Raw genomic sequence first — 20,871 nt, forward strand, 5'->3', positions numbered from 1 at the left:
CAGATCCTTATCAATTGTTTTTTATCTTCATCAGAATTTAATACGAATTCATGCTTTTTTATGTTTTTAAAGATTTGAGCCGATGGACATCGAGGTTGAAATATTTGAATTAGGGCACAATCTACACTTACAAAGTGAGACTTAGCTCCCTTAATTTTCTCCATTTGGGTAAAAAAATGTTTCAACTGAAGCCAAGGCAGAGTTAAAAATAATATTCATCTGGAGAAATAATACTAATATGACATATATTCTATATAAAAATTAAAATATTAAAGAATAAAAATCAATATACCTTGATTGATTTAATATCAATCAGATTAATAATCTTGACCAGGGATGCGAACCCGACAAAATTTTTGCCAGGGTTCGGTTCGGGTTCGGTTCGGGGTATAAAAAAAAAGGTGGGTTCGGTTCGGGTTCGGTTCAGGGAAATATTTTTGAACCCGGGTTTGGTTCGGGTTCAAGAATTTTTGAGTTGATAAAAAAAAAATTCTATATTTAAATCATAATAAAAAACTAGACATAAATTTGATATAAAAAATAAATTTTTTATTTTATTTATAGGCAAATATAGTTAAAAATACAAAGCTATAGTCATGTATCAATTTTAAAAATTTTATTTAGACGTATTAGCATAATATCTTCCAAGAGTTGTTCACTCATCCTCGATCTATGTGGTGAAAGAATGAATTTCAAATGTGAAAAAGATCTTTCAACGCTAACCTATGTTAAATGTATTTATATGTGAAAATATGAAAAATTAACTTGGGTTGCAGGAACAGCAAATAAGATTTTAGATAAAATATATAATTCAGGGTGTTCCAGCTTAGCAGACTCCCAAAAATGCAAAATATTTTCCTTCTTATCTAATCTTTTATAATCGCTAAATCCAGTAATTATTGTTCCAATACTTTTCTCAGCAATCGTTGGCCCTCTTTTAAATATTTTCTCCTGCCTTTCTTTAAGTTGTATCAATTTCTCTAAATCATCTTCTTGTTCAATAACTTCATCGGAACTAATATCATCAGATAAAATCGGCGTTGTTAAGCTTTTAAAATTCGTCTCCATAAATTGACAAGATGTTTTTTCGCACAAATCTTATCATCATCACTAAGTAATACCTGTAATATTTAAGGATTTATATTGTTTATATTTAAATATTTCATAAAATAACAATTTTAATATAAATCTAAAATAATTAATTTACTAAGCTTTTAATTAACCTTGTATCTTGGGTCCAGGTATATGGCAGCTAAGAGAATTTCGTTCTTTATAAACCTTTCTTCTCTGTTCTTAAGACAAGAATATAGTAATTGAGCAAAATGGTTTGGATTTTTTTCCAGTTCGATGCAGCATCTTAACCATGCTGCATAAAAATCTGTCAGTGTTAACTGTTCAGATTGGAATTGTTTGGTTGCGATTTTTAGCGGTTTTAAAATTTCAACAATCGTTATTATCTCTTTCCAATCTTCAGTCAATAAATAATCAGATTGCTCTGTAAAAAAATCTTCGATATTGGGTTTTAGTAAAATCAGCCTTTCTAACATATCATGGGTTGAATGCCATCTGTGGCAATCTAACACAGGCTTAGGGAGTTTCATATTTTTTAATAACTTTTGGTAAGTGGGATGATGTCTTAATTTTAAATTTAGGCTCCTAGCTTTTGCAATGGTTTCCACAATAGGTGATAATTTTATAGCATCTTGAAGTGCCAGCTGAAGTGTGTGAGCTGCACACCGTACACTATAAATCGGATAGGATATAATAGTTGATAAAAAAGTATTTTGTATATCATCAATATCATATTTATATACATTTACATCCATATTTTCCTCATCTGCTGATTCACTCCTTATATCATAATCAGTTTCAGATTGCAGGAGCTTTATAGCTCTTAAAAAATTACAACCATTATCAGAAGTAATTGTGTATATTTGTTGAATATTAATTTTAAATTTTAGTAAAGTTTTTAATATATTCTCTTTTATATATTCTCCTGTACATCTCTCCTTCAGCTCTACAATTCCAAGAGTCCTCAAATTTATAATGGACTTTGATATAAATTGAATATTTACACCAAGAATTGACCTATCTAGTCGTTGAACTGCATCAACTTTTAAACTTATTAATTTTCCTTCTACCTCTCTCGATATTTTGTCTCTAATTGATTGGGCTGTTTTATTAATAGTTCTGGATAAATTTTTCTTTGTTTATAACTAAATTGAGCCCAGATAGGAGTGGATTTATAATTCTTTGAAATCCCGAATCTTCAATAATTGATAAAGGCCGGCCATTTACAGTAACAAGTTCTAGTATAGAACTCATCAAATCATTAGATGATATATTTATACTTATATGCTTTTTTGGAAAAAAGGTTTCTATATTAATTTTAGGTTTTTTTGCCATTAACAATTCCTGATATTTGGTTTTTTCATTTAAATAATTTAAATATTCATTGTTGTGATTTCTTTCCAGGTGTCTTTCTAAATTTGACAAGTGATTACCAGACATTTTTACTTTGCAATATGAACATATTGATTTTTTTTCTATTGTATTAAGGGTAAAATGCTTATCAAATATGACTTTATCTTTAATCTTAAATCTATAAAAAGAGAACAATTTTTTTAAATAGCAATGATTTCAGAATTAAAAAAGAGATATTTATAAATTTAATTTCATTTATAATATGCACTTCATTAATATCTTGTAAAAATTAAACTGAACCAAAAATAAATGATTAGCATATATAAATTTTAAAATCATTTTAATAAGTTCCACAAAAACTGCCCTACATTTAACAATTTTTAAGTTAGATGTTTAGAATTTTTTAAATTAACAATATAATAATTTTTACTTTGATTTGTTAACCATTTTCTTCTAATTAATAATCTTTAAGAATAATAAGATAAAAATTTAAAAATAAATGGCGTAAATTAATTCAATTGTTTAAAATTTTTTAACACTCCAATAGGAATCGAGAATAAATTTAAAAATGGCATAAATGAATTAAATTGTTTAAAATTTATTAAGACTTCATTTAATTGGAAATTTGAAAATATAATATTTGTATTTACATATATTAGTATATGATTTTAAATAATACACTGAACCCGATTGAACCCGGGTTCAAATAAAATTCTTGGGTTCGGTTCGGGGTTTTGGAAATTTTATAAATGGGGTTCAGGTTCGGTTCGGGTTCAGAGTTTTTTCTAAAAACCCGGGTTCACTTCTCCGGGTTCGGGTTCGGTTCGAATCCCTGATCTTGACTATAAAATTCAACAATAAAAATGTAATAAATAAAATAGAAATGAAGAACTTTGGTGGTTGATCTCAATTAAGAACTCGATTTAAATTATTTATAAAACTTTAAAAAAAATATAATAATTAATAAAATATTTTTACCTATTTTTTAAAAAAAAATTAAGAGTATCTAGGAACATTTTGCCTTATAGTTATTCAAAAAAAAACGCATTACTCGTAAAAAGAAATGCATTATTCGTTACCTTTCAAAAGAAGTAACGATTGGTGTTCTTTCTTAAAAAAAAGGTAGCGCCATTAGTAACGACGTTATTTTTATCGACATTACTTTTTTGAAGATTTTTTATCAAACTCTGACTAATAAATTAATATTTTAAATTAAAATTTGATTTAGTTAAAAAATAATTGCCTTGCCTCCCAATATTTGTCATTCATTTTGAAATAAAATACTTACAATTTTTAATCATGTCTTTTGTACAAATATAAAATGATGTATAATTATATTGTGAGATTTATTTTAAAATTTAAAATTTAAAATTACAAATAATGTGAAATAAAAATACACATAAAATATATATGAACGGTAATAATAATTTTATATTAAGATTATTAAAGTCTATAAATGGGGAGAATATAAATTATTTCTCATTTTTAAGCTAACAGCATAGCTGACCTTGCCTAAACCATCAACAAAATTTATCTTTAATGAAGCATTGCTATCTAATCCAAACGAACCAAATCCGCCAAACTTGTCTACATCTGCTTGAAAATATTTGAACATGTTAGGAGGGATGGAATTTTTATGAGGTGATTTTGGATCAATTCTAGAGCCCGATCCAAATACAAAATAATGCATTTCATTAGGAATGGTTAAATTATTTATCGGTTGAGTAACGTAATTTTCGGATAAATGCTTTTTTTTGTATAAATAATAATATTTGAATAACCTAGTATCACAAAAAATTATAGGTAAAGAAAGTATATGTGTGTGAGAATTCATCTTTTTACACTTTTAAATCACTTCCTGAGGAACTATTTTCAGGCCGGATTCTAGGCCTATTTTGGGTAGTGATATACAAAAGGGTAACTTGGTTTTATTAGGATATAAAAATGACATAACTGAAGGTATTAAGTTGGATTTTTTTAAAAAATATTTAAAAATATATCTCAATCAAATTTATTTTATTAATGTTAATATTTATCAGCTTTATACTGCTCAATCATTGGTAATTATCTTAAATACTTATATTTTTTAATCGAAACCATAACAAGCAGGGTTTCGAACCGTTTAGTATAACGGTTCGGTTCGTTCCGGTTTTTAGTTTAAAATTTTATAAAGGTTTTGTTCCATTTCGGTTTTTTAAAAAAATAATCATATCGGTTCGGTTCGGTTTATAATTTATAACGGTTCTTTTCGGTTTGTTCCGGTTTTTATAAATTTTATTTAAAAAAAAATTAATCATTAACCATGTATATATTAATTTTAGAGAAAAATCTTTTTATAATTTCTTATTTAATTTAACCATGAATGATAATCTAATAGATATTTTTATTAAACTTAGTAAATATAAATTAGACAAATCAATTCTTTTTATTTCATAAATAAGATAAACACAAACATGCGCAAATACAATGAGGAATATAAAATAACACATAAATATAATAAATTTATATTATTTATTTTAAAAAGAGAATTGGAACGGATAACTAAAATATTTTCTAATATTTCAGGATTTAATTTAGTTCTTTGCGCAGAGAGTATAAACTTAAGGCTAGAAAATGCTCTTTCTACGGATACCTGCGTAGCTGGAACTGCTAGCACAACCATAGCTAACTTATAAAGTTCTGGCATACTATTCTTTACATTTTCCCAATAATTCAAAAGATTTGCATCTTTTTCTAATCTCTCTATATTATCAAATGACCGAATTATATACTCTATTTCTACACATTTATTATAATTTTCTATGCCCTGAGAACTATTCTTATTAAGGCTTTCATGCGACATTAATAAATCTTCAAAATCATCATCTAAGTTATCTTTCGAATGTGAACACGTAGGAATAGTATCTAGATTTTCAATATTCTGATTATTTAAATTTTGGATTAAGTTCCAAGTTTTATAAAGATGTTTTTTGGCGATATCTTTTTCTTCAAATGATCAAAATACATTATATCTTGGGGGGTCGAGATATATAGCTGAGCAAAAAACTTCATTTTTCAAATTAATCTCTCGTGCTTTGATTGTACAAACTAAAAGTTTGGCAAATGAAGTGTCTATTTTGCTAGTTTGCATGATACATTTGATCCATGCTGCATAAAAATCGCCCATGGTCATTTGTTCACTTTGTATATATTTTGTCAAAATATAAGATGGATATAAAGCTTTTAATATATCACTAATTATTTTCCATTCATTCTCTGACAAACATTTTTCACGATCATTACTTTGGGCCGATATTTCTTGGCAAAACATTTTTAACTCTAATAATCTTTCCAACATTAAATAGATTGAATTCCATCTTGTGCAACAATCTATTCGTGGCTTTTTTAAATTTAATTTGGACAAAATAGACATTGTAGTCTGATTTCTTATTTTTTTGCAAATGTTTCTTGCTTTATTAATAATAACAATTTCATTTGAATTTTTTATGCAATCATTAATTGTTAATTGAAATGTGTGGGAGGCACATCTAATGCCCATTAACATGGATCTCGTATGAGGTACGTACAAGATTAATACTTTCAATATCAAAAAAAGGTTCTTCATTTTCATTAACAATTATATCATCATTGTTATTTAAATTATCATTATCTAAATAATCATTAAGGATATCATCTTCTTCATCATGATGTATTAACAGCTTGATTAATTTAATCATGTTAGCTGCATTGTCTGTGGTTATCGTATAAATTTGATCAATTCTTATTTCATGTTCGTTTAGAACATCTAGAATAATTTTTTTTAGATATTCTGATGTATGTCTTTCTTTTATCTCTTTCATGCATAACGTTCTTAATTTTATTTCTCCATTATCTATAAATTGAATATTGATCCCCAGTATGGACCTATCATATCGAGTTGCAATATCTAATTTTAACGATATAAGTTTTTGGTATATTTCTTTTTTTAAATTTTGCGAAAAATCAAATGCCATTTTTTTAATATTATTGCGTATATTTTCAGAATTGATGGTTAAATTACCACCCAATCCTACAATTATCGGATCTATAATATTTCTAAATGCTTTGTCATCAATTGATTTTATTGTTGGTCTCCCATGAACTGTGATTAACTCAGTGCAGGAGCGGATTAAAGTGTCTTTATTAATATTAATTTGTATTGTATTAGTTTTGGTAAAAGCATTTTGAATTGTATTATGATTATTTGCATTTTTTGTTATTGTTTTTTTAATAGTCAAATTATCTTCTTTTTTTTTTAATAATTTGAATTCCTTATCGTGGAATCTTTCTATATGTCGTTCAAGATTTGCTGCATGGTCCCCGGTTAAAACTTTACCACAGTTTTCTAGTTTACAAGTAGATTGATTTTTTACAATATCTAATTTAAAATATGATCGCACAGGATTTGACTTTTCCCGAACCATTTAATAGATACTAATATGCTATATGATGATGAATAGATCAGAATCTTTTATTATAAAAATAGAATAAATAAATTTCTTAATAGAAGCAGTATAATTTTTTATTTATCTTATCTGACAAGATCTCCCCCAAAAACGTGAATTATATGCAGGCCTACCCTTCATATAATTATGCCGATTTTTTCCTCAAAGATACTAACAACAAACCTTGGTACACAGATGAAACTAAATAAGTGAATGGAGCTTACTAATACCATTTTAATAAATAATTTGATTTAATAGAGAAAAGAAAGAAGCAAAAAGATAAGATATAAAATAAGAAGAAAAGAAATAGAAAAGCTGTTTAAAATTCCAAAAACAACTGTAATTAAATTAAAACTTTAATGGATACTTTATCATTTTATAATTATCCAATTGAATTTCATCTGTTTAAATTTTATTTGGTACTATAAGATTTAGAAGATTAATCAGTAAGTAGTTATTATTTCAAGAAATTATCCACTAAAGTGTAAATGTAAATAAATAAATAAATAAATAAATAATTCTCTCTCTCTCAATTTAAAGAATAGTCTTGTTTGATTTTAAGATTCTTATCTAATTAACTGGTAATTCGCCTAATCTCTATTAAATTGAGTATTGAGTATTTATTAAAGTGAAAAGAAAAAACAATAAACCTGGTGGTATTAATTGACATGTAAAAAAAATTCAATTTGAAAAGAAATAAAGAGTTTAAAAATTTCCCCAAGGAAAATATTCAAATTTCAAATTTAGGTTAATAATGTTTAAATTTAATTATTTTTTAAAACCGTTTTGAACCGGTTTAAACCGGTTTAAAATATTTATAACGGTTCGGTTCGCTCTTTTTATAGTTTCTTTATAACGGTTCGGTTACGGTTACGGTTCAGAAAATTATAACGGTTCATTCCAGTTTGGGGTTCGGTTCGGTTCAAAACCCTGATAACAAGTATTATGCACGATAATATTTGTAAAATCATTTCTTATTTCTTTCCAGTTAGAAGTCAATTCTCATCTTCTATATAATTTTATATTGACATATTTGATCAATGATCATAATTGCATTTTGTTTGATAATTTTTGGTGTTCTTCAAATAAAATCACTATATATTTCAATTTTGTGTTCTAATATCTCAAATATTTGTTCTATACTATTAAAAAATTTATTTAGCCCCCCCCCCCTCCCCCCCACTAACATTTGTGTATTTTTTTTTGATTTATGTAAAATTTCTATATAAAATATAAATTAATGTAAATAGTTGTTCAAAAGTTCACGGCACTCCTGTAAAATAAGACTTTTCAAATTTAAAAAATCCCCCTCAGGAAATGATTGAATCTATAGAACATTATATTGTGGATATGCCATTAAGTAACATTTTGTTGATACTCATAATAGTAAAAATATTTATTTTTATATTTAATATTAAGTTAACTAGCGACGATCGTTAACGTTTATCACTTAAACTATACATGCATGCATATGTCGCTCTCTAGCAAGGCCAGGGCCGTAGCAAGGAATTTCTTGCTGGGAAGGGGCAACTGCTTACTTAGGGAGCCAATATATTTTAAAAATAAAACAAGTAGTAAGGCACTCATAGATTGTTTGCTATTTTAATTAAAAATTTGTAAATGTAAATATAATATATGAATACAAAATAATAATCGGCGATTTTTTTAAAAAATTTTAACCTGTAAATGCTAAATTATGTGTTATTTATTTTTCATAAGCCATTAAAATACTAAATTTTGTTTACGTCGATCTCTCATCAATTCTCCGGTGCTCGATAGAACTCTTTTTGGTGTAGAGAATGAGGCTTTACAAGAAGCCCTTGATACCTTCATTATGATGGCTGCTGAGCAGCATTTATACAATTCTTTAGATTCAAGATGATGATTTTTTTATACATAATATTTACGATATTTTTATAATTATGCGTTTCTTTAACTTCTGCAGCTAATAATCCTTTTGCTATTTCTTTTCATGATGTATCCACATTTATGTTTAATGATTATAATGGAACCATTTTATCTTTTATATAAAACAATCTAGAAGATTATAATTATCTTGTGTAAATATATCTAAAAAACGATCAATAATCAATAATTTCATAATAATTTTTATTTAAAGAATCCAATTGGAGTCTTTTTCACAATCAAATTGTAATTGGTATAGACTAAAAATTTTGAAAATTTATAGGTGTTTTGTGTACCCTTAATGATTTTTGGGTGATAAGACTAAATTTTGTAAAAAGTTTTTCACCCTTAATTCTAATCAAATCAAAAGAATTATCGCTTCTTTTATTTTTGAATATATTATCATAAAATTAATGCAATTTTTAGCATCCACTATATTAGTACCTACTGATTGTAGATACTTATTTAATGGATCTATTATTATTAATATCTCATAAATTATAATGGCTAATATAACGTAATTTATATTAACGCATAGAGTTAAAAGACCAGAGGCTTCGACTGAATCATAAGTGGAAACCTCTGAATTAAGAGTTCTATTAGAAAAAAATAATACTTTATCTACAGTCTCAAAATCCTCATAAATGACGTGAGATGTTTCTAAATTACCAGTCCACCTCTAGTCTAAAAGTCTCTTAAGAGTATGACCTGCATATTTACAGGATACGTTAAAACGCCTAAAAAGCAATGCATTAGATAAATTAAAAAAATACAATATTATTATACCAAGGCATTTTTTTATTAATTTTTTTTAAGCAGGGTTTATACTCCTCCATTTCGTTCAGACATGACGTTTGCACCATCATATGCTTGGCTTATTACATTCGATGAATTAATACATAATTCATTAAGTTGCTTTAAAATAGAATTAATAATGCTTTCAACAGAATGACATTGTAAATTAATGATTCTTATTAGATTTTCTTAAATATCTCCACAAAAAATATAACAAATAATTATGCTCAGATTTAACTTGATGCATATTTTGTTTCATCATCATTAAGACAAAGACTTTTGTTATATTTTTCTGAGATATATTTTAACACCATATCTGCCATATGTTATACTTAATTTTGAATTTGGGGTGATGTATATATATTGTGCATTTTAAATATTTATTTCGCCATTTTATATAATTCTGGATCTTTTTCGATGGGAAAACATTGCTATAAATAGTCCAGAAGAATAAACTATGCTTTCATCTTTTGAAGCAATGATTTTAGTTGAACCTGTCCCAAGAAAAGGTAGCTCCTGTATGCTAAGAAGTAGCATCAAATCATAAATTAATTTAAGATAATAATTATTAGGCTTAATTTGCTGACTTACCAGAATTGTTATTCAGTGTCCTTATTAATATTAAGATGTTTATCATGCCACATTGTTATAGAATTTAAATGAGTTTTAATTTTATAAATTAATACTGTGAATGGATATTTTATAACTGATTTTTTTATAGGCATGTTCTTATTTCTTAATTTGTAAAAATTAAATAATATTTGTCTAAAAATTTATGTATTTTATCAGTTTAATTTGTTTATTGTGAATTAAAATTTACTATCTAACAATTTTTTTAAAATAATTTTGGGCGGCCATTATTGAGGAGCAATTTTTTTTCGAGAGCCCAGTTTAGGGCCTGACCCCCCCCCCCCCCACCCTCCCCGGCCCCCCTTCCACCCCCGGATCGCCCGTTGCTACGGCCTTGAGTCAGGCACTGGCAACCTTTGTATCATCATCAAATAAATAATTTTATTTAAACAATGGATATACCTGCTGATCATGATCATGTCCGCTAATATAGGCATTTACTCTGTGCTTGATTAAGAGAGGTCTAAGCTTTTTGATGAGGCATTTATCAGGCCCGTGATGGCCTATCGAATATATTGGGTAATGCCCAATTACTAAAATGAAATCTGCTCTTCATATTTGAATTTTAACATTTTTCAAAAATACACAAAAAATCTAAAAGTGAAAAATGTGCCATTAGAGGTTTGCAAAGTAATTTTTTCGCAACCCGAGCCCGAATTCAAATTTTTTTTCAACCCGACTAAATTTTTTTAAATTTGAGAGTGAATAATATAATATCCGGAAAACAATTAAAAATTATGTTAAATATCTTAAATAAAAGTTTATTTGATTGTCATAATATAACTATTACTTAAATTAATTAGCATTTTATTTAAATTGAAAACATATACCCATTATTCAGTTTAAAAAAATACAATAGAATTGAAAAATTATTGTTATATAAAAATAATGTGCGTGATATAATGAACATATTATAGATATATCAATTACATTATTAATAGTATCACATAGTGAATTATGATATTTAAAAAATGAGGAGTCGAGTTTGTCAGGCTTTAAATAAGTCCTCCTATCTTTAAAGTCTCACCAGCCGCTGAAAGTGCTCTATCACTGCTAGCTGAGGAAGCAGGGATATCCAGAAATTTAAGAGCCAAAACAATTAAATTGGGAAAGTCGTATTGATATGTCTCCTCCCAATTTAAGATTTGGTAAACGATTTTAAATATTAAAAATTTGAGACTCTTATTAAATAAATATTAGATAAATATATTTTAATTGACCTGATAGAATATGATGTAAATAAAGTATGTAATAATAACACAAAAATATAAAAAATTAAAAAATGACATGTTATTCTAATTGACATTATTAATTTTAAATGAATATTTAGGATATTTATATTTATTTATCGGGTCGGGCCGGACTTCGGGTCGACAACTAATACAATCTGACCCAAACCTGAAAATAAAAAGTCTTTTATGTCCGAACTCGACTTGAACCTCAGGTCGGGTCGGGCTTCGGACATCTTGTGCAGACCTCTATGTGCTATAACTCGCAAAGATTTATTCCTGTAAACGTTATATTCAATTATTGAAACTTTTGTTCATGTTTATTTTAGAGAAAAAATATCTTATTTTTCATTTTTTTAGTATTAATTCTCAAACTTTTATTTTATAAGAGAAGAATGTTACTATTATTTTACATTGAGGCATAAAACTTACGATGACTTGCTTAGAATTGATTTTAACCAATCCCAATGTTTATCAGTATCTTGGTCATCCCAGTCAACTCTAATAATTGTATTCGTTTCAATTTTATTTTGGTTTTCTAAATCCAGATAATACTTTTTACCGCATAAGATTACCGTGTCAACGGCGACGATTTGAAAATTTAATGGCTTTTCTTCATGTAGCGGATGTTTGATTTTGAAGGATAGCTGGTAGTAAAAATGAGGATATTTCCTAACAATTCAAGAGGCAAATAATTAAATTTTATCTTTTGCAGCATTATTTTTTAAATAAATACTCTGAGAAATGAAATAAATTTTTCCAAAACGTTATCGTTTAATCCTTAAAATTTTATAAACAAGATTCCTTACTCATTTATTATTTTCTTTTTATTTGCGAAATTTAAGTTTATATATATTTATATTGTATAAATAATTTAAGTTTCATTAATCCGAAAATGCTTTACCAACGCCTAGACAAAGATGTATAAGATATTTGCGCCTGAACACTTCCCAAATGATCATGATTACCGGCTATTACATACCACGGGATATTCAGGGTATCGTTTGAATATAAATCTTCGAATGAACTCTAAGAAGGGATTAAATATAACAATTATTTATTTTGTAAGTAAAATTAATGATCAAATTGTGTTTTTCTTTTTATAGCTAGCTACTCATTTATTCATAATGTACGTTTTTGAGATCTTTAAAGACTAGAGTTAACGTTTCATTCACGATATATAATAAAATTCTATATCTTGAATATTGGAAATTTTTTTATAAATTAGAGAAGGTAATTATTAGATATCGAACATAATCGAATTTCTTCTAACATTGTATTGATTATTAAATATGAGTGCACAAATAATATACATGTGTAAATAAAAAATTTGAATTCCGAATAGCAAATATTGTCTTTGATTATTATAATAAATATTATATTTTTTTTATTTAAGAGTTATGTAAGTTTTTTTCATTTTTTCTTAAAGGGTCGTAAATTGTGTCATATTTACTTGGAATCTAGAATCGCTTAGAGATTTGACTCCTTTATCATAGAAATTGTCACCCAATAAAATAACAAATTTCGGTGAACTTTTAAGAGCCCAATTCGACAAAGTTTTAGCGAGCACTCTTCCCGAATGTGAGGTATAAGGATATCTCGGTATACCTCCGGTATCTCCCATTGTCAAAAAGCTGAAGTTATCTGTTTTATGAATACGAAATTGATTAATGTTGTTTTAAAAGTTACTTGAAGAGTAACTAGCTACAGATTATTCTTAAAAATGTAACTAGTGACAATAAGAGTTACATTATTTAAAATTTTCCAAAGTAACTAGTACCGAATCAAATGCTAATAGTTACATTGCAAGTTACTTTATGAAACATTTATATAAATTTTTAGTATATTTTTTTTAAAATCAATAAATGAAAATAAAAATAAAATTAAAAAATAATAGCGCCTTAAAAATATATAAATATACCACAATTTGGTATTTATTCAAAAATAAATGGGCTTTTTGACTTTAACAATTAACTATTTTTTAAATCGGGATACATTTTAATAAAGATTAATTTAAAATTTGGATATTCATCATTTATCAAAAGTAATTTTTTGTAAAAATGTCATAGTTACTTTAACTACATTAAAATTGAACAATTTTTAAAAAAATAAATAAATATTATTTGGCATAATAAAATTGGTTGCATTTATGAGCGAAATCTTGAAGCTTGGGTAATCATTGGCAAAAATCTTAAAATCTGATGAATCGAGCCGTTTAACAACACTAGAATATTTATGCCCATAATTTTCTTAAAAACCCCTTCATGAATTTTCCATAGTGATCAATTTTTTTTAGTATATATTAAACATAAACAACATACAAATTTTTAAAACTAATCTTACCTCATAAAGAAAACAAATTTGTATTTTTTGCATCTACTCGGAAATAATGTTAAATCGGATGTTAGTAAAAGGGTAAAAAATTTCTTATAGATAAATAGTAGATAATCTAACATCTCATATTTATGCTATTTCTACCTTCTTCCTATTCCCATCCTTCTAAAATCATACCATGTCATATCTTGACAGGAGGTTGGGTTAATTACTGCCAAACAGTAACTCTTACTGAACGTAAACTGGTAGGCGCCCACAAGTTTAAATGAATTGATTTTTTAGATCAAATCCAAACCAAATACATTATAATTTCAAATACTTTGAAATTATTCTCATTTCAATAATTAATGAAATTACATATGTGTCATTTAGTGAAATACAATTTTTTTTCTTCAAAGTCCGAAAAAAAATGATATGACGGTAGTTAACCGATTTTGGGTCGATTTTTAAAAACGATTTAATTAAGATTTTATTTAAAATAATATTATGTAGGTCTCGAGATCTGGCAAATAGAAATCCAAACCTTTCTGACAAAATTTTCAGGCCTGCATAATATTATCTTGGCGAAAATCTTAATCGAGTCGTTTTTAAAAATAGACCCGAATAGGTCTTTTTTACAACCCTCTACGACTTCATTTGTCATTTATTTATATTTTTTATTTTATACCATAATTTTATAAACTCCGAAAATTTGCTTATTTTATTAAAAGTTGGGTTTTCCATATTTTATTAATTCTTTTACAGACTAGATTTGAATTTGTACACATTTCCACAATTTAATAAATTAAAACATATGTTTTATTGTATAGAAAAAAGTTCACGTACAACCTTATTATGAAATAAGATGATGTTACATCACTATTTTATCATTTAATATATATCATTCACATCACGTAGTAAAAGAACTTATGAAAAAAAATACAAGTTAATAAAATTTACTTATATTAATATGTCTGGGGATAACAGAATAGGAAATTATTAGTGAAATTGAGTCACAAATATAAATAATGAGGACGATACGAATGTGTGACAAATATATTTAACGATTTTATTGATATGTGTTTTACATCCTAAATTTCAGCAAGAGATGTCCTAAAATTTTTTCATTAGCGTTCCTAAAAATCAGAGACCTGCACATTTACAGTTAAATCATAATTTTTTTAAAAAATAATTTAATATTGGTTCCCCGAGAAAATGATTCGAAAAATAAAATATTCCGAATCCCCCGTGTAGTGTTGTTAAAGGCTTGATTTAACCGATTTTAAATTAAGATTTTATCCAAAATAATATCACGCAAGCTTCGAGATTTCGTTGATAGCCCAAACCTTTCGGCCATCTATTGGTTAGATCTCCTAGTCTAGATTTTATTTTTTTGGCCAAGATATTGGGTTAGCCGTTTTTAAAAATCGAGCCGCTTAACAACACTACTCCCACGGATTCCATATCCCAAAAAAAGTCATGCATACTATATATTGTAAATTTAGTATTAAGCATTATAATATAGCTATATGCTATGAACCCAGGGAAATGAAGAGTGAATTTGTTAAAGACCTGCATACGATATAGTTAAAATTGATAGTTATTAAAGTGCAAGAAAAATGTGTGATAAAATTTTCACAATTCTATTTTCTATAATAAAAAAGACCGGGGAGCATGCAAGCTCTAAAAGGCAAACGTCAATAAAATTAAAACACTTGATAATATACATAAAAATAATTTTTTAAAAAATTATACTTTTTTTTACAATATGAATGTTTCCAAAAATCTTTTTTAGGAAAGGATGAGCTACACCCGGGGAAGGATGAGCTTTCCCACGAGGTGATTTTGAGCTTCAAAATATTGATTAATTTAAATATAAAAATGATATATATATTATTGTAATTACTTTATTGAAAATAATTATAAAAAATTAGTGAAATTTATTGATAATAAAAACAAATAAAGAATGGATTAAAACAGGATTCATGCACCCAAACAAAGATCCATAAATATCTTAGATAATTATATAATATAGTGTCTTGCTCTTTCTTAAATATTTGTCTTGATGCAGACAATTTAAAATCTTGTTGCTTCATTAATCTTGAGTTATATATTTTACTGTTCATAACCTAAGTTTGCTTTCTCCATAACGGCTAGGACGGATTTTCATTAAATATATTAACGATTTTATCATTTGTTAGATGTTTCACTTCTAATATAATTCTTACACAAATATTAATAAAGAAAAATATATTTTTAAAATAACGCTCGGTTCATTTGAACCTATGAAAAGTAGCCCCAGACCTTCAATATCTTTAAAATTTAATTTTATCGTAGTTTAAACATATTTTTTATTCAAAGAAAGAATATTATATATAAATCTTTTATATAAGATAGTTATTTATTTGATAATTAAAACCTTTTATTTTTTATTTTTGATAAATTGCACCATAAATTTGAGGGTATAAATCATATATTGTGTTGTAAAATTTTTATATATGATCTGACATTAAAATAAATTATAGCCGCAGTATAATGTAGTTATGCATATTTGATGAAAAAATTAACCATTGGAGTTGAGTACTCTAGAAGAACCTCTAAGGCTCGCAAGAATCTCGGACCCATAAGATCCCCAGTCTCCCCTACTTATATATGCCAACGAGCTTAAACAATCTTGTCTCTTAGTCGAATATATATGTTTTAAGAGAATTTATAGAAAAGAATAATAATTAGACGAAATAGTTAGTGCTATCTTTAAGCTAATATCCTAATGAAAAATCCCCTTTTCATTGATATTATACAATAATAAAGTATTTTTTAATTTTTTAAAATTTTGCTGGCAAAAGGAGAAGGAATTCAACTAATGAGGGAAGTTTGAGCTTATGCTATAATGGAAGAATGCATTAATGATCAAATTAAGAGTATAAGGATCGATTGAAAAATAAATAGCGATTAACTGATAGAGGTTTAGACTTTCATTTTCTTAAAATACAATATATAATAGTATTCTAGATTTTTATTAAAATATGAATAGAATTTAATTAGCTGGGTTGGGGGGGGTTATGGCTCATTCCCATTTTAAAACTGTTATATATCTCACCTCACTCAAATTTCTATATAATTTTAGACTTATTAATTTAATTTAATCATAAATTAAATATAAAAATTTTAAAGATTTTAAATGAAAAAATTTATGAAAATATTAGTGTAGAGAAAATTAAGCAATGCAAAAATACTATATTGCATATTTTTACTAGAAAAATCCATTTATGACATGCAATTATTAAACATTTATTTTAATATAAAAATTAGTAAAAACTTGTTTTTAAATTTTTTTTTAAAAAAAAATAAGATTAAAAATTGTATTTTGTTTCCAATGTTTAAATTTTTTTAAATTATTTGCATGAAACTTGCAAAAGCACAGTTTAGCCATAAAATAGGAAACTACTGAAAAAAACAAGCCATACGGACAAGGTTTTTTATAATAAATTTTAAAAATCACTCAGTATTCCACTCCATGTTTAAGTGAATTAATAAAAACGCGTGTAGGGGAGATGGGGGACTCTTTCTTCAAATGAATGAACTCTTCACCGACACAAATTTTTAAATCTTTCTTCATCCCTAGCCGTAGAGTCCTGCAAATTGAAAACGTTGTTTCAGAGCACAAGCGTTATAAAAAAAACTGGTCCAAACCCGACTGAACTGAATAATATTTATCCCTAGAACTCATCCCTCCTGTTTTTTTAATGGGATATAAGAAAATTAGAAATGCATTAAGATAACAGTTTTACGATTGCATATTTTTTTTATAGGAATAGAATAATAATTTAATTCATTACTAATAATTATGGCCCCTTCGGACTGGACATCCTTGAAGGACTCTTTTTTATTTTGTGTCCGACCAGGCACTGCCCAGTTTAAGAAAATATATCCCTTCCCTTTTTGCCCTCCCCGGTGAAAATATTGATATATTTTTTTTTCTTACTTGAATCATATATGTGTTCTTCGCATTTTATATCCATTACGAGTAAAAAAATTAGAAAGAGAATCATTTTTTTTTCGAGATTTTGCTGAATTAAAACTTTAACAATTTGATTATTAAAAAATTGTTTATATTAATAGATAGACAGCGATGACTTTCAATAATTTAAATAAAATAATATTTATAAACGATGAGATTATTAAAATGAATTAAATTAATTATTTTTAACATTAAAGCATGTGTAAATTTAACTAAAATGTATATTATTTTATCAATTTATTTAAAAACAAAGCCATTTCTCGCTTTTATAATACAATAATAAATGTGAGGAAGAATGAGTGAGGCTGAGGAGTCCTTAATAAAATTTAATTTATATTATGCTAATGCTAAATAATAAATTATTTAAAATTTTTATTGATTTATTTTTCAATAATTTGTAGAATAAAATGTTTTGGTTTTAATGAAGATTTGTTAGTGCTAAAATTTACAAAATTATAAAGGAATTAGGTATAATGGAAAAACTCTTACACAGAATTAAACTTTTGGTAATTTTGTAACTCTATATTATTTCCACATTAAAAATCATGAATATGAATGTGTTGGGTTCTATATTTTATATATACACCGAAATGTGAAGCGAGATACCTTGCTCAGTCAGGCTAATACCAATTGAAAAAAATGAATATATTTTTTTAATGCTATAATACTCTTTTAAACAATATAAACGTTTGTTCAAAAAACGTAACCAATTATCACTAATAACATAACCGGTGCAAAAACATTTTTTTGTATAAAAAGCGTGAAGTAATTTTTTTAAATAATTAAATTTATAATCGGAATAATTTATAAATAATTTTTTATCGTATAAAACCACTATTATGCGTTTTTATATATATTAGGAAACCTAAGTAGCAATGATGAACGATAAACCAAACAATTTCACATGACCCATTAACAAGAGAATTATGGTAAAAGCTTAAGCAGCGCAAAAAGTTCCCACTTTATCTTTCTTTTTTATTTTAAAAAAACTAAAAATTAAAGATTAATTATAGCAATTATTCATCTCTAAGTTATAAGTAAATCGATACATTAGCTTGGATACATTCTTATTTTAAATTTTTATTTAAAATATTAAAAGCCGAGAACTATGATATCAGAAAGAAATATAAATTAAATATAACTTCCTTACCATAACAATAATTATAATTTATTGAATTTATTAAAATATTAAATGATTTTAAAATTAAATTATAATATGGGCATAGTAAACAAAGCTCCTCTTAGAATTTCAATTTGAGTTCTTTGTGATTTAATGGGATTGTCCGAAAAACACTTGGTTTTCGTTCCGCATATAGGAATAATAGACATTTCGAAACCATGTGGTCTAGAGTGCTGGCTATTGCCCAGTACTGCAAACATTTTGGGGTTCCAAGCAAAAAAAATGCAATAGGTTTCTACCCCTTATTTGACCTCTTTAAGAGTTCTGTATCACCAAAATTTGGCTTATGTTTATTCCCTTACATGATGATTGCAGGGTTCCTGTTACGCCTCTGCTTACAAGTGGGAATAAATTATTGCAAAGTATAAATCGAAGTTTTTTTTTATCATTGTTGAGGTGCTGTAAAACCCGATGGCTAACGAGATTGGGGGAAGGGGAGACTATGACAATATTTAACCAATGTCTCAACCTGCGAGAGGAGCTGCATCAGGCCTTTATAGTAAAGGAGCGGAAATAATAGAAAGGAGGTTCAGAAATTCGAGGGTTTAGATAGAAAAAGAATTCGTTACAATGACACATGTGGCACTTTAAAATTTTGGAATACAAGGCCCTGACACCCTTAACAAAACATTTACATAACATACAATTTCAAGTCTTTTTTATAAAATGAAAAGAACTACTTTCATTTATTTTCAAAATTAGCAAATTTGAAAACCTTTTGTTAATAATACTTTAATATATTTTTTGATAATTAATTCTTTTAAAAAAATTTGAAGGGTCTAGATTTTTGATCCGGCCAGGCATAGACCCAAAGTAAAAATTTTTTATAGGTCATGCCCATATTTAATATTTAATATTTAAAACAATTCTCAACCCCATAATGAGTTTCGAAAATTTTGCCCAGGCCCGACCCAAGCCCATATCCAAAAATTTAATTTATCAATGAAAATAAAAAATATTAAAGTGTATTTAAGCAATAATTTCGTTTGCAATATTGAAAAATGAAGGTCTCTGTTCTTGACTGTCCATTCATTAAAATGCATTTTAAATGCGTCATTGACTACAAATCAGCTGATGATACCCCCCTTTTAGTTTCTCATACAAGAATTTAACGCTATCATAGTTTTAACATAAATTATTTTCATGGAAAGCCAAAATGGCGTGTCACGAGCTGGCTTGAATTGAATACACATTTAAATGAATTGATCGTTTCTCTAGCACTATTATATGACATTGACTTCATTCGATCAAGATATTTAGTTCTAAAAAAGCATTGTCACCATTCTAATTTTGTCAGAATTATGATAATTTTAACGGTCCACTCCTTGCCCGATGTGGTTCATTATATCCTATTATTAAAAAACAAATGATATAAAATATGTTATTAAAGATCTTTAACCTGTCAAATAAGTTGTTAAAGCGATAATTTGATAATTTTGGTAACTATTCTTGCCATGATAACATTTTCAACGATATTATTTTTAAAAGCTTAAAATTTAATTTATATTTCTTTTTTTTTTAATTCAAAGATAAAGATAATTTTTAAAAAGAAGATAAATTTACCTAAATTAAATTTAAAAACATTTAATTTTATATAAATTTAAAATAAATTTATTTCAAACTTAAAGGAGGTGGTAGGATCCAAAACTCATAGAATGACGCAAATAAAGAAGAGCTGATACCTTTTCAGTTTCCTAAATTGAAGCTAATGAAAAAAAAGAAATATTGTTTATTCTTTTGACGAGATGGTGCCACAATATGATTAAAATTAAATTTTAAGTGAAAAAACAAAATTTTGTCAATTATTTTCTTACAAAATAGATTGCTAATTTTCTGAATATTAAACAATTAAAATATAGCACTACTATTCCATATAGCTTACCTGTCGAACGCTTATTCAGTGGCGCCAAT

At 26.5% G+C, this 20,871-nt stretch overlaps 1 protein-coding gene across 1 annotated transcript; it reads right to left on the reverse strand.

Moving 5' to 3' along the window:
• Positions 1 to 1,043: 1,043 nt before the first annotated feature.
• On the reverse strand, positions 1,044 to 17,911 carry LOC135926992 (uncharacterized). Its single transcript, XM_065462926.1, has 8 exons — positions 17,745 to 17,911; positions 12,900 to 13,090; positions 12,351 to 12,475; positions 11,879 to 12,118; positions 10,620 to 10,767; positions 3,932 to 4,171; positions 1,224 to 2,051; positions 1,044 to 1,121 (listed from the first exon to the last, which is right to left on the reverse strand). Exons 1-8 carry the CDS (start codon positions 17,809 to 17,811, stop codon positions 1,044 to 1,046), a joined length of 1,917 nt encoding a protein of 638 aa, XP_065318998.1. The 5' UTR covers positions 17,812 to 17,911.
• Between the last annotated feature and the right edge of the window lie 2,960 nt (positions 17,912 to 20,871).

The sequence above is a fragment of the Gordionus sp. m RMFG-2023 genome, chromosome 3 (genome assembly GCF_954871325.1).
Source record: "Gordionus sp. m RMFG-2023 chromosome 3, tfGorSpeb1-WG-v2, whole genome shotgun sequence".
In the NCBI taxonomy this organism is placed as follows: domain Eukaryota; kingdom Metazoa; phylum Nematomorpha; class Gordioida; order Chordodea; family Parachordodidae; genus Gordionus; species Gordionus sp. m RMFG-2023.

Bases quoted from the DNA above. Each gene is read 5' to 3' on its own strand.
- LOC135926992 (XM_065462926.1), bottom strand. From the start codon at position 17,811: ATGATTCTCTTTCTAATTTTTTTACTCGTAATGGATATAAAATGCGAA. The intron at 10,768-11,878 runs GTAAGTTTTATG...TCAAATATGAAG, and splicing joins TCAATTCTAAGCAAGTCATC to AGCAGATTTCATTTTAGTAA. The intron at 2,052-3,931 runs GTCAGCTATGCT...TTTATATCAAAG, and splicing joins TTGTTGATGGTTTAGGCAAG to TCCATTATAAATTTGAGGAC.